General features: G+C 43.3%; 1 protein-coding gene across 23 annotated transcripts in view; it reads left to right on the forward strand.

Annotated features, from left to right (window-relative positions):
* The window catches only part of LOC113009894 (receptor-type tyrosine-protein phosphatase F), a 163,044-nt gene that overhangs the window by 109,017 nt on the left and 35,934 nt on the right, over positions 1-18,093 (forward strand). For 7 of the 23 annotated variants that reach the window (XM_026148492.2, XM_080293122.1, XM_080293119.1 and 4 more), the window contains 10 exons: positions 109-690; positions 989-1,122; positions 1,475-1,619; positions 5,797-6,102; positions 6,887-7,080; positions 11,868-11,894; positions 14,933-15,050; positions 15,471-16,055; positions 16,809-16,909; positions 17,521-17,768. In XM_026148492.2, the coding sequence (XP_026004277.1) occupies positions 109-690; positions 989-1,122; positions 1,475-1,619; positions 5,797-6,102; positions 6,887-7,080; positions 11,868-11,894; positions 14,933-15,050; positions 15,471-16,055; positions 16,809-16,909; positions 17,521-17,768 (2,440 nt within the window). The remainder of the gene's footprint in view (positions 1-108; positions 691-988; positions 1,123-1,474; positions 1,620-5,796; positions 6,103-6,886; positions 7,081-11,867; positions 11,895-14,932; positions 15,051-15,470; positions 16,056-16,808; positions 16,910-17,520; positions 17,769-18,093) is intronic. The other 16 variants (XM_080293120.1, XM_080293136.1, XM_080293125.1 and 13 more) reach the window with 6 other exon arrangements.

Here is an 18,093-nt window from a genome sequence, read left to right on the forward strand (position 1 = left end):
GTAGCACTGCACCATGTATTTTCCCCACAAGGTAACAAGAATTGTTTTTTTTTTTTAAGTAATTCATTTCAGTTCTTTAAAGCTAATATTTTGCTTCTCCCTCCTCAGCCTTACCAAAACCCCCCACCTCGCTCAGGGTGACTGAAACCACAGCTACCAGTGTGACGCTCTTATGGGAGTCTGGAAACCCAGAACCTGTGTCCTACTACATGATCCAGTACAGAGCCAAATCCTCCGACAATGGCTTCCAGGAAGTTGAAGGTGTGGCTACCAACCGTTACAGCATCGGCGGGCTTAGTCCGTACTCTGAATATGAGTTTCGTGTCATGGCTGTTAATAACATTGGCCACGGGCCTCCCAGCGACCTTGTGGAGACACGCACAGGTGAACAGGCCCCCTCCTCACCGCCTCTACACGTCCAAGCGCGGATGTTGAGCGCCAGCACAATGTTAGTTCAATGGGAGCCACCCGAGGAACCCAATGGGCAAATCAGGGGCTACAGAGTCTACTACAGCTCTGACATGACAGCGCCACTCAGCGCCTGGCATAAACACAACACAGACGATAGCAGCCTAACTACCATCTCAGGACTGACTCCCGATATCACCTATAGCCTCAGAGTGCTGGGTTTCACCTCTGTTGGTGATGGGCCACCATCTGACATCCTGCAAGTCAAGACCCAGCAGGGAGGTGAGCAACCAACCACTGTGTCTGGATTTCAGTGTTTTTAACATCTCTATTCATGCACATACAAGGTTAAAGGCGTGATTAAGCATATACAATGAGTTGAAGCTCTGTAGTTTTTCTTGCTTTTGTGTTCATTATGCATACTGAGTGTCTGGGAAACTGCTCTTTAGGTGATTTGTGCACAGGTTCATCTGCCACGCAGTAAAAGTTATGGAGGTGATCTTTGCAGGAGCTTTAGTAACATCCTCTCTTTGATTCTTTTTGTTCTTTAACATTCGCCCTCTCACCTACTCTTTACCAGTCCCTGCCCAGCCATCCAGCTTTGAGGCTGAAGCCGAGCTGGACACGCGCATTGTATTGACGTGGCTGTGGCCCGTACAGGACCCCATCACCAAGTATGAGCTGCAGTACTGGGAAGCTGGCTCAGACAATAAGGTTAGAATAAAAATCTATGCGTGCATCTATCTGTCAGTCTTTTCTTATATCTGTAGGGAGTCTGCAGATATATGAATGTTGCCGTTGATGATGTAGAGTTTCTTTTTTGTCCTTTCATTCAACTGGACCAGTTGAGGGCAAATTGTTTTTGAATCACATGGCTCTCAAATTTGACCGTATTCTCAAATATGAACGCATGTATCAATAAGAGACAGCAACTTGTGCTCTTCAGTGGCAGAGTAACTCCAGTTTGTTAAAGCAAAACAGCTCAATCCGTGAGTAGGTTTGTGTGAATGTCTTTGCTTCTGATGAGTTCTTCTGACATTTTTCCTTCCGCTGTTACACCCTCCAGATTCACGTGACCTTCAACCCTGCAGGCTCCTATGCTGTAGAGAACTTAAAGCCAGACACTTTGTACTATTTCTCCCTGGCCGCCCGTTCTGAAATGGGTTTGGGTGTCTACACCCAGCCCATCGAGGCCCGCACTGCCCAGTCCAGTAAGTACACATTCGTCTGTCTTGAAGCTGTCCCTGTCCTCTTTCTTCCCACTTTTTATTCACTAACCAGTGATTTCAGAGCCACCCTCAGCCGGCTGCTGCAGGTTTAGGTTGTTCTGTTCAGTGTGAGCGAGTGACTGAGCGAGTGAGACAAAAGTAGAGTTTTATAGCGCTTAAATCAAAGAGCGTGGGCAACTTGAATGTCAAGTCAATTTCAGCGCCACATAAAATGCTGACAGTGCAGCTATCCCGGTCAGCTTCATGCTTCCACCACCTCCCCTCTGTCACCAACACTAACCCTCATGTCCATCTATCTGAGGGCAGGCCCTGTGTCAAAGGTACGTTTAATGTGTCTGGTTCCCACATTTGCGAGCTGTGCTGTTGTTTTGTCTCATATCATTATGTGCTTTTACAGTGCCAGCACTCAAAATGTCACTCTCTGCCAGCTGACTGATTCTTTCTTATTTATTTATTTCATTTTTGTGCTGATGTGGCACGGTGCTTGTCCCACGGTGCGTGTGTGCCTCACACATAAAACTGAGAACAGAAAAAATGTCACTTTTAACTTTTAATTGTAGCGATTATGTGAATAAAAGTTTAACTCCTGAGAAAGTGACTCCTAAAACTGACTGATGCGCTACAGACGACTAGAGAGGAGATTTATCACTCTGCTGGATTTGGAACAAAAGGCACAGAGTTTTACAAAGGTGTTACATCACGAGTTTGTTCCTTCACAAAAGCTCTTTAGCGCAGTACCGACGCCAGCTTACAGAGTGGATATAAGGCTGATACGTTTAACGATGGAAAATGATCAAAGGTTCAAGATTAAGGCTGATCAAAAAATTAACATAAATAGTGAATGTGAACACTGGTGTAAATGAACAATTATCAGGTGTCAAACACTAACGTTTACTCGTATCTGCCACATAAACCTGCCTGTCAAGCAGTGCTGCAGCAGGAGGGGAAAGTGGGACAATGAAGTAAGAATCAGATTTAGATTTTCTGTACGTTATACATACAAACAGACACAGATCATCAAAAATTTCAAGAAAAATGTAAAAAAAAATTAAAAATCAGATGAACAGTAATACTCCTGTCACAGGACCCCTGTGACGTTGCAGTATATGTACTATATGCAGTTAAATTTCTCCCATAGAACAGAGAAAATAAATGAAAACCTAACCTCTGTCAGCTGCACATGACTGTAAGCAGAGACCATGAGTGCTGATGGTCCTTGTGCCTTCTGCTGTCAGTAGACACAGAATTTGGCGGAAATAATTTGGATTTCAGGCGCTGGTAGGATCGTGTGCATGAAATAAGCAACAGCTTTGGGAAGGTTCTGAGGCAAGCAGGCGGTGGGAAAGTGTGACATTTTCTAGTGCTCCATTTAAATATTTAGTATCATTTTTTTGAAGACTCAGAGAAATGAACAGTATTGAGCTCTATTCATGTTTTTGTTTTTAAATATTTTTGCTGTGCATTGCTCTACTAGTAAAAAAGGTGGTAGGAACACTGCAGTGGGTTCAACACATCAAACACTAAGATGCATTAATAATACTAAAAATCAGCTCATGGAGGAAGAGCTCGCTGTATAAAAATGGATGTGACGTCATCCATTTCTGTTGTGGTGGCATACAGAGCCAAAGTAACAAGGAACCAGTTTCAACATTTCATGTGTCTCTATTTTTCTCACATTTGACAGAAACGGGGTCGTAATAATGTCATAGAGACGGGGTTTTGGGCTCTGTCACTTCAATAATTGCATCTCCTTCTTAAGTCCATTCTTTGGTTCCCTGTTTTTTTTTTTTTCACTCTGAGGCATTTTCTTGCGGTGGTGTCCTTGCCCCGTCCAATTTTACCACTGCAATCTCTTCTGAGAATCGTCAGCACTGTTTTGATTCAGTGTGTAGCTTTTTAATTTTTTAATACATGTGGTGTTGTCAAGTTTTCGTGGTTTTCTGTCTACTCTCTGGTGGATCAGGGGCCACCTGGTGAGACTCACTCCTCTTTTGTCAAGTGCTGTTTTGTAAAGGTGGAGTTTTATATTCGGGCATTAGTTTATTGGAATAATATTTGAGCTCACTGTTCATTTCTCTGCTTATTAAAGAATACATTTCACAGGCATGCATTTACGGAAACATCTTGCTTTGAATTTTCATGGTTCATTTTATTCTCTTTTGATTTGAAGGTTGTTTTTCGCAGAATAAAGAAATTCTAGATTTAGCTAGTTGCATGAAGTGTCTGAATGCAATCATTTCTTTTCAGTTTCCCTTTTTGTTCTTCATTTTGTATGTCATTAGTTTTCTATTTTTACCTCCTGACCTGAGAGTTTTTTGTATTTAAGCTGAAGCTGTTGTTCATAATTAAATTTTATGCAATAACTATTTATTTGAGGAATGTTATCAGACTCCATTTTCCCATTACATTATAAGGCATTACAGGGTGAGGTGGACTGGTACGTTCCTGCTGTGATTCTAGCGAGGAGTGGAATTTATCCCATCTGATAGAAATAAAAAAAATCAGCTTTTCTTGGCAGTGAGTATGAACCAGACGTGGACAGTGCCTGTAATGTTTCTAACGGTTATTGATTATAAAATTATAGCTTTATCTATAACTAAATATGTAGTGTAGCTCAGCTACAGCCAAGTGCCGCAATCAGGCCCAGAGCTTCTGCATGAATGTGCAAACACCAGTCAACACTATCAGGCACTTGTTTACCACTTACAAATCTGTGGCAGTTTGTTTCTCCCTCTGTTTCCTGCAAGAGGGGACACAGAGGGCAGTAAGGGACAAATTACGGTTTTATAAAAACGTTGCCCTGTAGAATTTTGGTGTACTTTATATTCTGTTCACCTCACCCTGCACTCTCATGGCCTCTTGCATAAATGCAGTGCCAAACACAGCTTCAGCAACGGTCCGCTAATGTGTTTTTGCATCCAATCTCTCAGTCTGGAGGCAGCATCCTGTGCAGTATGGAAGCTTTTTGTAGTCACAATTTAAAAAATTTAAATTTCATATTCAGACGTGTAATGATATATTGATAAATATATTTCCCATGCACAAAGGGACTCTAAATGAGCCTTTACTACTTTGGAAAAACAGCATTTTGGTTACAATTTATACAAATGTGTGGTGTGCAAATCCTGTTATACTTTTTACATTCTTACATTAAACTAGCTTGTTTAATTGCAGGGCAAATACATAAGTGTGTACATTAGTACTTTAACATGAACATAGACGATTTTGAGTTCAGTTTTCTGTATAGAGTGCCAAATCACTACATCAGTATAAAGTACCTCAAGGTGTAAGAGACGTAAGAGAGAAAATCAGAACAAAGCACATGGCGACAGTGGGAAGGATAAACTCCCGTGTGAGAGGAAAAAACTTCCGACAGAACCAGGTTAGAGAGTTGCAGCCATCTGCTGTGACCAACTGGGAGTTAAGGGGAGAAATAAGAATAAAAGGGAGATGGGACAAAGCAACAACCTATACCATATATCAAATTCAGTGCCTATGTTCACAAAGATTTGAATTTCTTAATTAACATCTGCACAAAGGGGGGGAAAAAAAGCAATTTCAGTCTTCATCTCTAACCTGATTTTATTTACATGACCCATATTTACACGGGACTGCCGTAAACTGTGGACCTCTAGCAGTTCGGAGTAATTGTGGAGGTGTCACATGATCTTAATCTCATGTGAATATGTAAAGTAAAAAAAATCCCACTGCAAATTACCTGCCAGTGTTTTCATTAAGGCTTACATCTCTACACAGCGTGAAGACCCATTCATGGAGGGCTCCTGCTCAGGGAAATCTCAAAGGATGATGAAACAGAAACACACATGCTGACCTCAGATTTTAGTACATTCAAGTTAAAAACAGAATATTTATCATGTGTAAATGGGCCACAGGAAACAGACAGCGAAGGGTAAATTTTCATCGCACGAGGTCCCCGGTATGAATAGAGCTGTGCTGTATTCATACAGTATAATGACAAATTTGAAATATAAAAAATATCTTGTGATTCTGAATATGACATTTCAAATTTTGATATTGACTGTTATACAAAAAGCTTCCATAGATTTTCCCTTATTTTTTTTGCTTGTGCTGTACTTTATTTTTTGTTTGCTTGATCCGTGCCCTTCCTTCGTGTGGTTTTGCTCCCCTCCCCCTACAGCCCCGTCCGCCCCTCCTCAGGACGTACAACTGGTCAGCCTGAGCTCCACCAGCCTCAAGGTGAGTTGGGTGGCACCACCTGCCGCTAGCCGCCATGGTGCCATAGTGCGTTACACAGTCAGCTACCAGGCCCTGGCTGGAGAGGACACGGACAAGCACGAGGTCACTGGGATCGGTGCAGACGCTACCAGCCATGTGCTGGAGGGCCTGGAGAAGTGGACTGAGTATCAAGTGTGGGTGAGGGCACACACTGATGTGGGCCCAGGTCCTGAGAGTGCCCCAGTGAGGATGAGAACCAAAGAGGATGGTAGGTTGATACTTCCCTTGAAGCAGAGTGCTCTCAAACTGTTTTCCTCTCTGTTGCTTGCGGCAGCCTTTGACGATTGTCTTTCACCCTCTTCAGATGTTACACCACAATTTCCTTCGTCCTGCTGATGAATTTTGAGATAATGAGGTGGTGGTCGTGACAGCAGGGGTCACCTTTTCTTTGTTTCCTCCTCTTCCCAGCTTGTTGTCTATGGCCTTTGCACCTTTTGTGGGTTAAGACTGATCACTCCCAGGCCTCAGTTCTCCACCACTCTGGTTTCACTGGCTTCTTGTCTTCTTTTACTGTTCTGAGGAATGAAAGTGGACCAAATCTCCCGCTTTTTCACTCTGTCTCTCTTTCCCCTTTTTCTCACTCGTTTTGTTTGCAGTGTGATAGAGGGCGGCTTCTCCTAAGAGAGTGTCGACTATAATTAATGTGTTTGAAGTTTGCTGCAACACAGCTTATTTCATTCTGGAATTAAGAGCATTACAGACATTGCTAGACCACATGCTGTCCCACAAGGGATGTTTTTGGGACGCAGTAGTCTTAGAAGGTCTAAAGTGACTAGAAATTATTAATTCATGGTCAGTACATGTATCACTTCATTATACACAGCACCCCAGAATTTGTTTTGGATTGTCATTACAAAACGAAGTAAAATAAGATAAGTCACGACCTCGTCTCTTTCTCTTTGCTCTCTTCTCATCCTTTCCACTGTCCCTCCATCTGTCTGTGTTTCTGTCTTACTCTTTTAATCTGCCCTTCGTCCTTGTCTGATTTTCAGTGCCGGGAGCACCCCCGAGGAAAGTGGAGGTTGAGGCCATAAATTCCACAGCTATCCGAGTCACCTGGAAGCCACCCCTGCAGGGGAAGCAGCACGGCCAAATCCGAGGCTACCAGGTCGTCTTCTCCCGGCTCGAAAACGGAGAACCGCGAGGCCAGCCTAACATCATGGATGTTTTTTTGCCAGAGGCCCAGGTACTGCATGATGTTTTACTCTTGCCTGGTCTTTCTGCTCTTCTTCCTCACTGTCTATATCTGTTTTATGCTCATTTACCATTATTTTCATTCCCCACTGCCTCCCTATTCTCTTCCATTGTCTGAGTTCACACTTCATTTCCCCCATACTGGGTGACACACATGGAATTTTCTATCTTGTCAACTGGAGTTTCCATCCTCCCCTCTTTTCTTTTTTGTTATCTATCTCCACATGTGACATTTGACTCTAAATTGGTACCCTGCTCCTACAGCTTTAGATTAGCTGTCCTAATAAGATCCACTTTAATTCTGCAGTAATAGCTATTAAATATTTTATGTGTTACATCAGGATGTGGCTTAGTGGAATCAATGCACCTCTCTTTGCGGTTTTAGCAGTAATACATATGCACTGCCTTGTTACCATGTTTATAAATTAGAGCTATTTTCCTGACATCGTCCTTTACGCATTAATGCAAGCTTCTTGGAATGGCCCAAAGCTGTGCAACGCCATGAGATGGATGAGAGATTGTAATCCTTAAGAGGGATTCAGAGATTCATGAATATCTTAAAACCGCACTCGTACTGCTTTTTTTTCTCTCTGTGTTTGAGAGAGGAGAGACCAGCTTAAGAACCTCCTTCTGATTGTTTGCCGGGAGTAACATTTGCACGAGCACGCATTCACTCCCGCCCTCAGTGGTCTTCCACAAAAGCATCTAATTTGAACAAGGAAGTGCTCTCTGGCCACAAGAAAACCACCCACATATATATATATTATCTGAGCTCTGTTTGCTGATAAATGGCAGCTGTGGCAGACCAACAAGTTGCTGGTTCAGTTCCCAAGCAGTGCAAACTGCCTTGCCCTTTCAGAAGAGTTATTAACCCTCGTTTGCTGTCCTGTGTCTCATCATTACACAAGTGGAAACACTGTTAAAGTCACAATGTGATGAATCAGTGTGTTACATCCCAAGAGATGATAAGTAGGAGCTTGTGGATTCCAGTTGTGTAATGACATATTCTGTGATTTAAAAAACAAAACAAAACAGAAAAACATCATAAATCATTTATATGTGGCTGTCAAACTCACACAAGTCTCCACAGCAAGTGATTGACTGATGCAGTACAGCCCGTCGATGTCTTCACCTGGACGAAGAGAACTGCCTTGACTCCCGAGCACAGTCAGCCTTTATTTTACAGCAGTAGTGTTTGGCAGCTGCTACTGACAGTTCATTGTTATCAGACTGTCTACAAGAGTGCTTGACAGACAGGACAGCATCGCTTGATCTGGAAAGGGAGAAAACATGGTGGCTGCTTGTCTTCCTGTAAGTGTTTTCTCCACGTCGACATGTTCGGCGTGATTTTGTTTTGCATTGTGGAAAAACTGAACTAAACATGACCCTACTTGTTATGCAAACAATTCTCCCTGCCATGTCTCATTTGTGCCATGTTCACACAATAAACACAAAGACGCACTGTAATTTGGCACCCAGGATAGCTCTCATGTTCCAGTCTAGTGTCCAGGACACCTCTCAAACAGACTGTCCCCTCCCTGGCAGACGGCTAAATTTCTTCTCACACCTTCTATTATTTTCCTCTTCTCCTTCCCTTCGGTTTGCTTCCTTTTCTGCCGTGACCTCCTTTTGCACTCTCGCTGCTTAAAAAGCTGATTGAGTAATTACCAGAGGCTTGCGTGCAGGTTGGTTACCCTTGATTGAGTCATCTCAACAGATTGTTTTCTGAGACAGCACTGAGTAACCAACCTGCAAGGACCTGCCCAGACGTCATTAAAGACCACACAGTCAGCCAACGGTCCCTTATCCTTGTTCGCCCAACTGGTTTTAGAACAATCCCTTCTTTGTCACACATCTTTCCATTCACGCACCACAACAACTAGAAAAAAAAATCTAGCAAAGATAACATGCGCAAACACGATCACTTGTTAGACCGACCTTGTAGTAGGTGTTCCAGCTGGTCGAGAGGAGTTCATGAGTCATCCTAGAGACATGCAAATCCCTCATACGCACACCTGTAATTGATGATGAATAAAACGGGAAAAAAGCAATATCCTTCTATCCTGGCACATCCCATAGTGTTTCTCTCATGAATTTCCCTAATGTGTTGTGAAATCGGTTCCACATCCACCCTTTTTACCTGAATTGGATTCACAGTAAGCTTGCCAAGAGGAAAAGAAAAATCCAAATTTTCCAGGGCTCTCACATCATACCTGAGCCTCACCTTCAATCACGATTCTAAGCCGACTGATTGAATTGCAGATCCTGTCAAAATGGCTATCACCTTTCCCCTTCTCTTTGTCTCTGTGTTTCTGGCTCCTCTCCTTTTCGCCCTCTCTCAGGGTTAGCTGAAATACTGGGAGGAGAGCTAGGAGAGCTCGGCTGTGCGTGGGCGGTTTAAGCGCCTCTTTTCTTTTCAAGCAGGAGCCCACACAGCGCCCTCATTTCCCTGCTAAATTTAAACCAGAGGCCATGTTAACAGTGTGATGTTATCGACCCCTTTGCAAATACTTCTGTTGGAAAAGTGGCCTGGACCTGAGTTGGCAGCTCCCACACCACACGGTCTGCTCCATCACGGTGCACTTGCGGCAACCTCTGTGGCAGTGTATTTCATATACACATCCATAAAAGTGTGCAGAAAGTGCTGTGATTGAGTTTGAAGCCATTAGCCGCTGTCTGTGATTTCATACATTTTCTGCACAAGTTTGCCTTTATTCAGCACTACTTTCCAGGTTCATTTTGTTTGACCACTCATGCGTTTTTGTAGTTTGTGTGAGCGAGGCAATGCTTCACTGCCTCTACGGCCTTCGCCGCCTCAGATTGGAGTTGAATGGGAATCGGGGGGAGGAAAAAAAGAGAAAGAAGCACCTCAGCCCGTTTCACTCCATCAATCATGACAGCTCCTTCTCTTCCACATCACTCGTTCCCCCCTCGTTCCCATTTTTATAGCCACACATCTCAGCCCATGTCATCACATTTGCATTCACCCGCCTGCAAATTATACCGCTCCGTTTCCACAAACGACGCTTATCAGCAATGATGTGTTTTCAGCTTGCGTTGGCATTTGAAATATAAATGGAGGATAATTTATAATTCTCCCATGGATTTAAGCAACAAAAAAGAAAGAAAGAAGCAAAAGCAGTTCCGATAGGAAGGAATTAAGCCCAAGATGAGATAGGAACTCTTGCGAACCTTAATGTGTTGCTTGCTCTGTTGACATACTGAGTGAAGTTGACAGTAAACAAATTAAGCAATTAGGAACATTGCAAACTGTTATTCATGGAGTTAAGCAGCAGCTGTTCTTTAATGGTACTCTTTAGTGCCCCGTTATGTCTGGGGAGCATGAGGCAGCAGTTTTTGATGTGCCGTGTGCCTCAACCAGTCACAACTGAGACCTTACAGAGGCCTTGCTCATACTTCACTTAACTGCTTGGTAATAAAGACCATCCACAGGGAGGAGGAAAAGTTGGGTCTTTTGTCTTTTCATATGCCAACAGTCAATAGAGGATGATGAACACAGTCTCCCCACCGCACAATAAATCAGCAGCGTGTGAGGCTTGCTCCTTTTGTTTGTGAAAGTCTAGAATAGCAAGGAGGGAGTGATGGGTGATCAGGAGGACCGGCTTTACTTCCAAGTATTTGTATTTTTTGCAGACTCCTGCCCGGTTAAACTCTGGTCATGTTAATAAAATGATCCTGCAAAGTGTTGATGCTGGGCAGATGAAGAAGCTCTTCGTGTGTTTTCTCAGTGTTTGACAACGCATGACATTAAGTTGGTCTTGTTTGTATAGTTAATGGACACAAGTGTTAGCAAGTACAACGCCACTGGAGTTAATATTATGTAATACATTTGGGGGCACCGGCCCATTCACAGTAATTCTTGGTGGTTAAATATTGATTTTTGTCCCAGCCACGTCAATTGCTTCTCCCCTTTGAGTGTTCGCCTCTGTGGTACAAGCAGCTGTGACAATACTCGTGCACCCTAATGATAACATTTTTTTCCCCCACTCCACCGTCCTCACCCGCACTCCCACCCCCTTTTTCTGTTCTCCACTTTGTCCCTCATCAGTGTCAACAGTGTCATCTCTCCTGCCCCTTGTCAGCCGGGCCACCCATCAGTGAACCCCTCTGCAGGAACTGAACTGTGGAGCACGTTGCTGGTAAACGCCAGCGGTGGCGTTCTGCATCGATGGGGTTTGATGTCACAGGGCTAGCATAGCAGCACTGGTAATAGGATTTCATGCTCGGCACTGACGGAGCCCCGCGGCACGAAATGGGCTTTCACTTCCCCCAGGAATCACTTGGCCAGGCACAGCGAGCAAGGAGAACATTTTGAATACATATTGAAATATAATGAATAAAAGGCCTTCCCTCAATTTCTGTAAGAAAAAAGGAAATGCTTCACGGACTGTGCAGAGTTTACAGTTCTTATCCAAAGTGTAATAGTCATCATAGCGAATAGAAGTCTCCTGATTGAGCAAGAGGGGGGCTTTTTGTTGGATTCATAGGCAAACCAAAAACAAGGCAGTGCATTTAAACAATAAAAAAAAAATTACAATTATGGTTACGCAATTTGTTGTATGCCACTCAACTTGTCTTTTTTTTACTCCTTCTCTTCCATCACACTCTATCCCACTGTTTTGTTCCACCACACGACTCTGCTGACACCTACATTCATCTGTCGGCGAAAAAAAGACGAGCGCTTTTTTTCCATGGCTGTTGTGTTGTTTCTGACTCATTTCTCTCCCCACCCTGTGTCCTGTGTCTTCTCTCCATCAGTGGAATATTGAGGAATCCACCGAGCATGTGAGTAACCCACATGTGTGCTGCTGGGTTCTCTTGCAGGGCAAGCTCTTTTCCTTTTTGCAGTTTGGGGGTGCTTGTGTGTTTGGATTATGAGTTGTGTGTGGATGTGTGTTAATTTCTGTGCAAGGTGTGTGACTTTAATCTACTCTGTGTGAACCCTCAGGAAAGATCATAACCGCAGCACGAAACGTGTGTCCAAATGTTTTCTTTTGTGTGTTTGTGTTTGTGTTTGCGCGCGTGTGTTTGTGTGTGTGAGAGAGAGAGTTAGTGTGATTTAGTCTAAGAGCTCCTACAACTTCAAAGCAAGATCTGATGCAGGCTTATTTTACCAGAAGAAAGAACCTTGTAGAAACAGCTGGGCAGTTGCAGGTGAACTGAGGCAATTCTGTACAGAGCGCATGAAGCATCTTCCCCCATTGAGAGTACAGTGTAGTCAAAGGCTTTGTGTCACTATCCCCGTGTGATGCCGACATTAATCGGCCTCGCCTAACCTGCTGTCTTCCCCGCTGTTTCAGATGACATGTCTATCTGAGGGGAGGAGCTGTGACTTTTATCAGCTCCACACATCTCCGAAATTGCCACCAGCCTTTCATGTTCTTTTCACGTGCCTGGTTTGCAGCTCGCTGCTACGTGGCTGTCAAGCAGCTCTTTGTTATGGCTTATTACCCCCTAGACGTCATATTGCACTGGCATAAATGCAGAGCCACTTACTGTAGCCAGTCAAAAAATTCAGTAGAAGTCTGCCAGACTAACGGATCCTATTTTCAGTGTATAAACAAGGGCAAAGATATGTTAAGAAAAAGGTTTTCAGCTTTTATAAAGTCCAAAAAAAGAATTCATTTGGGATATTTTCACTCCTTTTTTTCACCTGCCGACATTTCAAATGGAAAACTTAATGAATCAGTAACCACCTGTAGAGGCTGAGGCTGATCTCTTTTTGTTCTTCCTTCATCTGTTTATATATTATTTCAGTTAGTTTCGTATACGAGCCAGTGGGAAGTGCGCACGCTGTCGTATTTATTTGCTATTAGCACCAAGTTAAACGGAAACCTGGCTGCACGGCACACGGATTCCTCAAGCTACACCCACATGGCATGAGTCAGGCTCGCCTCCTCTCCCTCTCCTCTTAATGCGTTGATTAACACCTGACAGACAGCGAGCTACACGCTGTCAGAGGAGGACATCTGTTCACACATCTTTATTATTTCTTCAGCAGCCATGTTTAGGCCACAGCAGACTTTGTGCTTGGTAGCTAATAGAGTACGAGGCAGATGTCAACACTGAAAACATAAGCCTGCGTTACTGACCCATGGCTTTGTTCTCAGGGAGTTTTTTTTTTAGCTTTCGGGAAATTTTGGCTGGCGTTAAAAAGCAAAAGATGCATATAGAGGACATTAAATATTAATCTTGAGCAAAAAGTTATCTGAAGGGATTTGTTTTAACAGCGCAGCCCATTTTTCTCTTGGTATTTTTCCACTCTAGTGAGGATAGTGGTGTTGAGAGGCTTGAAGAGAAGAATCCACTTCTATAACTAGTCGACTTGTTAATCTCTATAATGCCCTTTGGTGCTGTTCTAAGCATTTGCTCTAAAGGGAACTTTGAAGCCTGGGTTTTTCTATTTTCTGCTGAGTTTTAAAAGTGTTGCTAGAACTGAATCAACCTTGTCAGAATGAAGAGAGGACCGATCTGTGCAGCTGCCACTGCTGAGATTGTTAAAGCCATTTTGCATGATTAAAGTAATGAGACTTCCTCCATAAAGTTAAAATGGCTTTATGATACAGTAATTTAGCATTTTCACCCTCATCCCTCTTAAAGGTTAGCAGGGGAGCACCAAATGTCCCTTAAAGAGAGAGGCAGTAAAAACCACCGTCAAACAGCGCTGGGTTATGTAGACTGTTTAATGTTCTTCTATGGTTAGGAAATTAAAACTTCATTAGTTGGAGAAACCGCGTTAGGGCAAGGCTGTATAATATTCCAAGCGTCTGAGAAGTTTGTGAGAAGTTCCGGCAGGAAGGCTCGTAGGCATCTGTGTGTTCGTCCTCTCAGCGGCTCCAGTCAGAACCGGACAACTCCTGCATGTGCGCTCAAGCCGAAGGCATTAAGTTGTTGTGCGTGTGTGTGTGTACCAATGTGTGCGTGCTGATGTGCACATTTTACGTGCATGTATACTGTGTGTATCCTTCATTTATGTATATTAGTATGTGTATTCCTGTGTGTGTGTTTCTGTTTGTTTGTTTGGATATGGGCTTTGTTCAAGCTCAGAGTATTTAATTCCAGCGTGTGGGTGTGTTTTTGTTCAGACTGATGCAGTGTGGTAAAGTGAGTGCCAGCACTGCAGCAGGTTAGCCGTAACAGTGTGTTACCTCAGTTGTTTTTCTGTCTGTTCATTCCTGACTGCTGAGTTACTCATTTGTTCATTCACCGTAGTGTGTCTGTGTTTTTGTGCAGAGACTGTTTGGGCAATCAGCCAGAGGAGAATAAGTACCAATAATCTTATTCTTAAAAAAAAAAGTAATTTTTAATCACCCTGATGTTTATTTATCTGAAGGATTATGTTCAAAGAGTTTTAACAGCAGTCCCACAGTCGGTGTACTATTTTGTGGGTTTTAATAGTCTGTTTAGCGATGAACTTAAGCTCCTCTGGGTATTATCTCATGCTTATCCATGCAGCAGGCATGAAAACTGACACACGGGTGATGTTCTGATTAATTTAGTTGGTTTGTTAGTTAATGGGTTCAGCGTGTTCCTTACAGTTAGGTACAGGAGCTTTTCAGTACCAAGAAAAGTTCCTGGGCCTGTTTGTGTGCCTTCTTTCTCTATTAAAAGTTTGACATATTTTGTTTTTAGGCTAATTGCTCAAGAACCCACACGTGGTTGGAGAAGGGGGGTTAATCTTACTGCGGTTTCCTTTGGTGCTGTGTGTTTGTCAGGGGATCGGAGCTTGTGTGAGAGGGTGGTTGGAGAGGTTTCGCTCAGGCTCACTGACGCCTGTTAACATCTGACCTTGTGATTTTTTTTTTTCTTTTTCACTTTTACAGGAGGCCATAATTGGTGGGCTGCAGTCTGAAACCACCTACTCTGTAACTGTAGCAGCATACACCCTGAAGGGAGATGGTGCTCGTAGCAAAGCTAAAGTCATCACCACAACTGGAGCAGGTCAGAATCAGTGTTAGTGGGGTTTTCATGTGAGTCTGTTAGTGTGGAGTCTTGCTTTGGAAATCATTTGCTCATTGAGTAATGACTTTGGCTAATGATTTGTGATTGACAATGAACGACTGAAAAATACCAAAGAAAATCAAACTTGTTGAAACATGGTACGACCAAAGATTACAAAATGTATTTTGTTCAGTACGACCCAAAACGAGTGACTAAGAGCAGCCAAGTGCTTACAGAGGTCAAGTCTTTTCCATAGACGTCACAATCACAACTATCGCCATCTTGTGGCCTTTAGATAGAATACAGGTTTTTACTCATTAAGTGCCACAAATTTGATGTGAATTGAAAAATATGTCTTTGACTTATAAAGCAATTAAAGTGCAAGTAATTTTTTCCTATTTAAATCTTTACTTCAACCAGTGCCAGGCAAACCCAGTATGATGATTAGTACCACCATGGGCAACACAGCACTGCTCCAATGGCAGCCCCCCAAGGATATGGTGGGGGAGCTGATGGGCTACCAGCTGCAGTACAAGCGCACCGATGAGGACACCTACACCTCGCGCGAGATGAGAAAGACTGACGACCACCATACTGTCACTGGCCTGCACAAAGGCGCCACCTACGTCTTCCGCCTCAGCGCGCGTAACCGTGCAGGCATCGGCGAACCTCACGTTAAGGAGATCAGCACACCCGAAGACGTGCCCTCAGGCTTCCCGTCCAACCTCCAAGTTACGGGCCTGACGCAGTCCAGCACCCAGCTGACCTGGAAGCCCCCGCCGCTAGCGGAAAGGAATGGCAAGATCACACATTACTTGGTGGTATACAGGGACATCAACAGTCAGACAAACAGCACCAACCGCACCACCGAAACACACATGACTATCCAGGACCTTAAACCTGACACCACTTACGACATCCGGGTGCAGGCATTCACCAGTAAGGGCGGCGGACCCCTCAGCCCCAGCATCCAGAGCAGGACCATGTCGAATGGTAGGATAAGTGGTAGGACATCTGACTAACATTTATACATAAACACTTCAGAGATATTTAATATGAAAACATAATGACGTGCTTGCATAAACATTGGCACTCTTAGACGCACAGTCATGTCATTGCTCACCATAAACACATGTCACTCGCTTCTGTTTTAAACTTTATCGGTGCTGTGTCTTTCCCATCTTCCACTCAGCATACTGTAGTACATGACTGTGTTTATTGATTTATAGAGTACTAATCTCATTACACGCTACAGTCACATTACCATGCCTCCTCGTCCTCCCTCCCATTACACACAAATCTAAATGTTACCCAGCATGTAGCTTCTCATGCATTTTATAATCTTATAAATGAAAGATTTCTTATTTATAACCATGCACAATGCCTGTTTTAAGACACATGTTGCCACTCCTCATGTCATATGCATTTCTTGGTAATCACAGTGATCTCGGCCTGTTGAGTGTGTCTTGTGAATGGGCGGCAATAAATGGGACAGGCTCAGGGAAATGGAGTCTATTTTTGTATGATCTGTAATCAAGCGTGAATGCGATTGTTAATGTTCTCTGAACACTCCTGTGGCTTTTCAGGTTTGGTCATAAGGAATTACAGCAGAATATGTTCGCGTTGTTTACTGAAGGGGCGACTTGCTCGTGTGCTGCTTTATAGTAGTGTGAAATGAAATTATGCACAGAGATTACTTTTTGTGGTGTACAAGATGTCTTACTTGAGGTATTAATGAGTGGATTTTCCTCATCCTAGCTTTCCCCACCCTGAACTTTGGTGTCAAAGCTGTCATGAAAACGTCCGTCTTGCTCACCTGGGATTTGCCACCAAACTACAAACCCCAAGCACCTTTTAAGGTAAGTACCAGCCAGGTAGACGGCCATTGCTGACACGAGGTGCAAAAAAGATTGAATATGAACTGAGTTTGCACAGACAAAATACTTGCAGTACAATTTAAATTAAAAAACGCTGGATTAAAAAAAAACAACAACTCTTATTCTACTTCAATAACATGTTCTGACATGCTGTACAGCCATTTGTAATATGAAAAAGCAATATTAGGTGCTGACACTTATCACAATATGATTGAGTCACTTTTTGTATTTGCACAAAAACTATGAAAATCCCAATTCATGCTCGTTTATGAGGTGTAATAATCTGTCAAAGTGATATATCAATTCCCACCCAAATGATAGGGGAGCAAAGACAATTTAAGGTGTAAAAGAACATTGGATATGCGCCAGTGGGCGAGTGCGACGCTTGAAGCACTTGAGATGAGGTGTCAGATAAGATGGGCATCTCCCTTAGGACCATACTGTTTTTGCTTTTCTTTTCTTTTTCTTTTTTTTCCACGTGTGTGCGTTTGAGAGGGAAGAGAGAGTGGTGCGTGTGAGCAAACGATATTCAGGCTGTATATCTGTGCTGCCGTAAATCACAACTCCCAAGTTTCCCCCCCGTGTGCTTACAGATCTTGTATAACCAGCAAAGCGTGGAAGTGATGGGAAACCTGAAGAGGAAGCTGATCACGCAGCTGCAGCCAGACACAGACTACTCCTTTGTACTGACAAGCAGGGGCAACATTGCCGGAGGTCTTCAGCAGCAGGTGTCCATCCGCACTGCCCCTGACCTGATCCAGACCAAGCCCAGGACACATCATGCTCAAGGTGGCAAGATGAACATCACCCTGCCAAAGATCCAGACCACCACTCGTGTCAAGTACGTACTGATGGGGACTAACCACACAGGCTTGCTCTGGGCTAGAAAATGATTGTTATTAGTCAGGAGTAACAAACAGGTTTTGCTTTTTATGTACACAGATTGTGATGCATATAAGTTATACATTTATCATTTTAAAATTGATGTTAATACAAAAATTTACAGCCACGAAACTGTAAATTTGGGACCTAATGCGACACGTGTGTCTGATCGCTACTAAAACTATTCGAGAACTTAGGATTGCAACTTTTACTCTGAGCCATTTTTGTGACACGGCAGCTGATGATAATTGAGACTTAACATCAGGTCGAGCTGTGTTATCTTT

The sequence above is a fragment of the Astatotilapia calliptera genome, chromosome 18 (assembly GCF_964374335.1).
Source record: "Astatotilapia calliptera chromosome 18, fAstCal68.1, whole genome shotgun sequence".
NCBI classification, from domain to species: Eukaryota; Metazoa; Chordata; class Actinopteri; order Cichliformes; family Cichlidae; genus Astatotilapia; species Astatotilapia calliptera.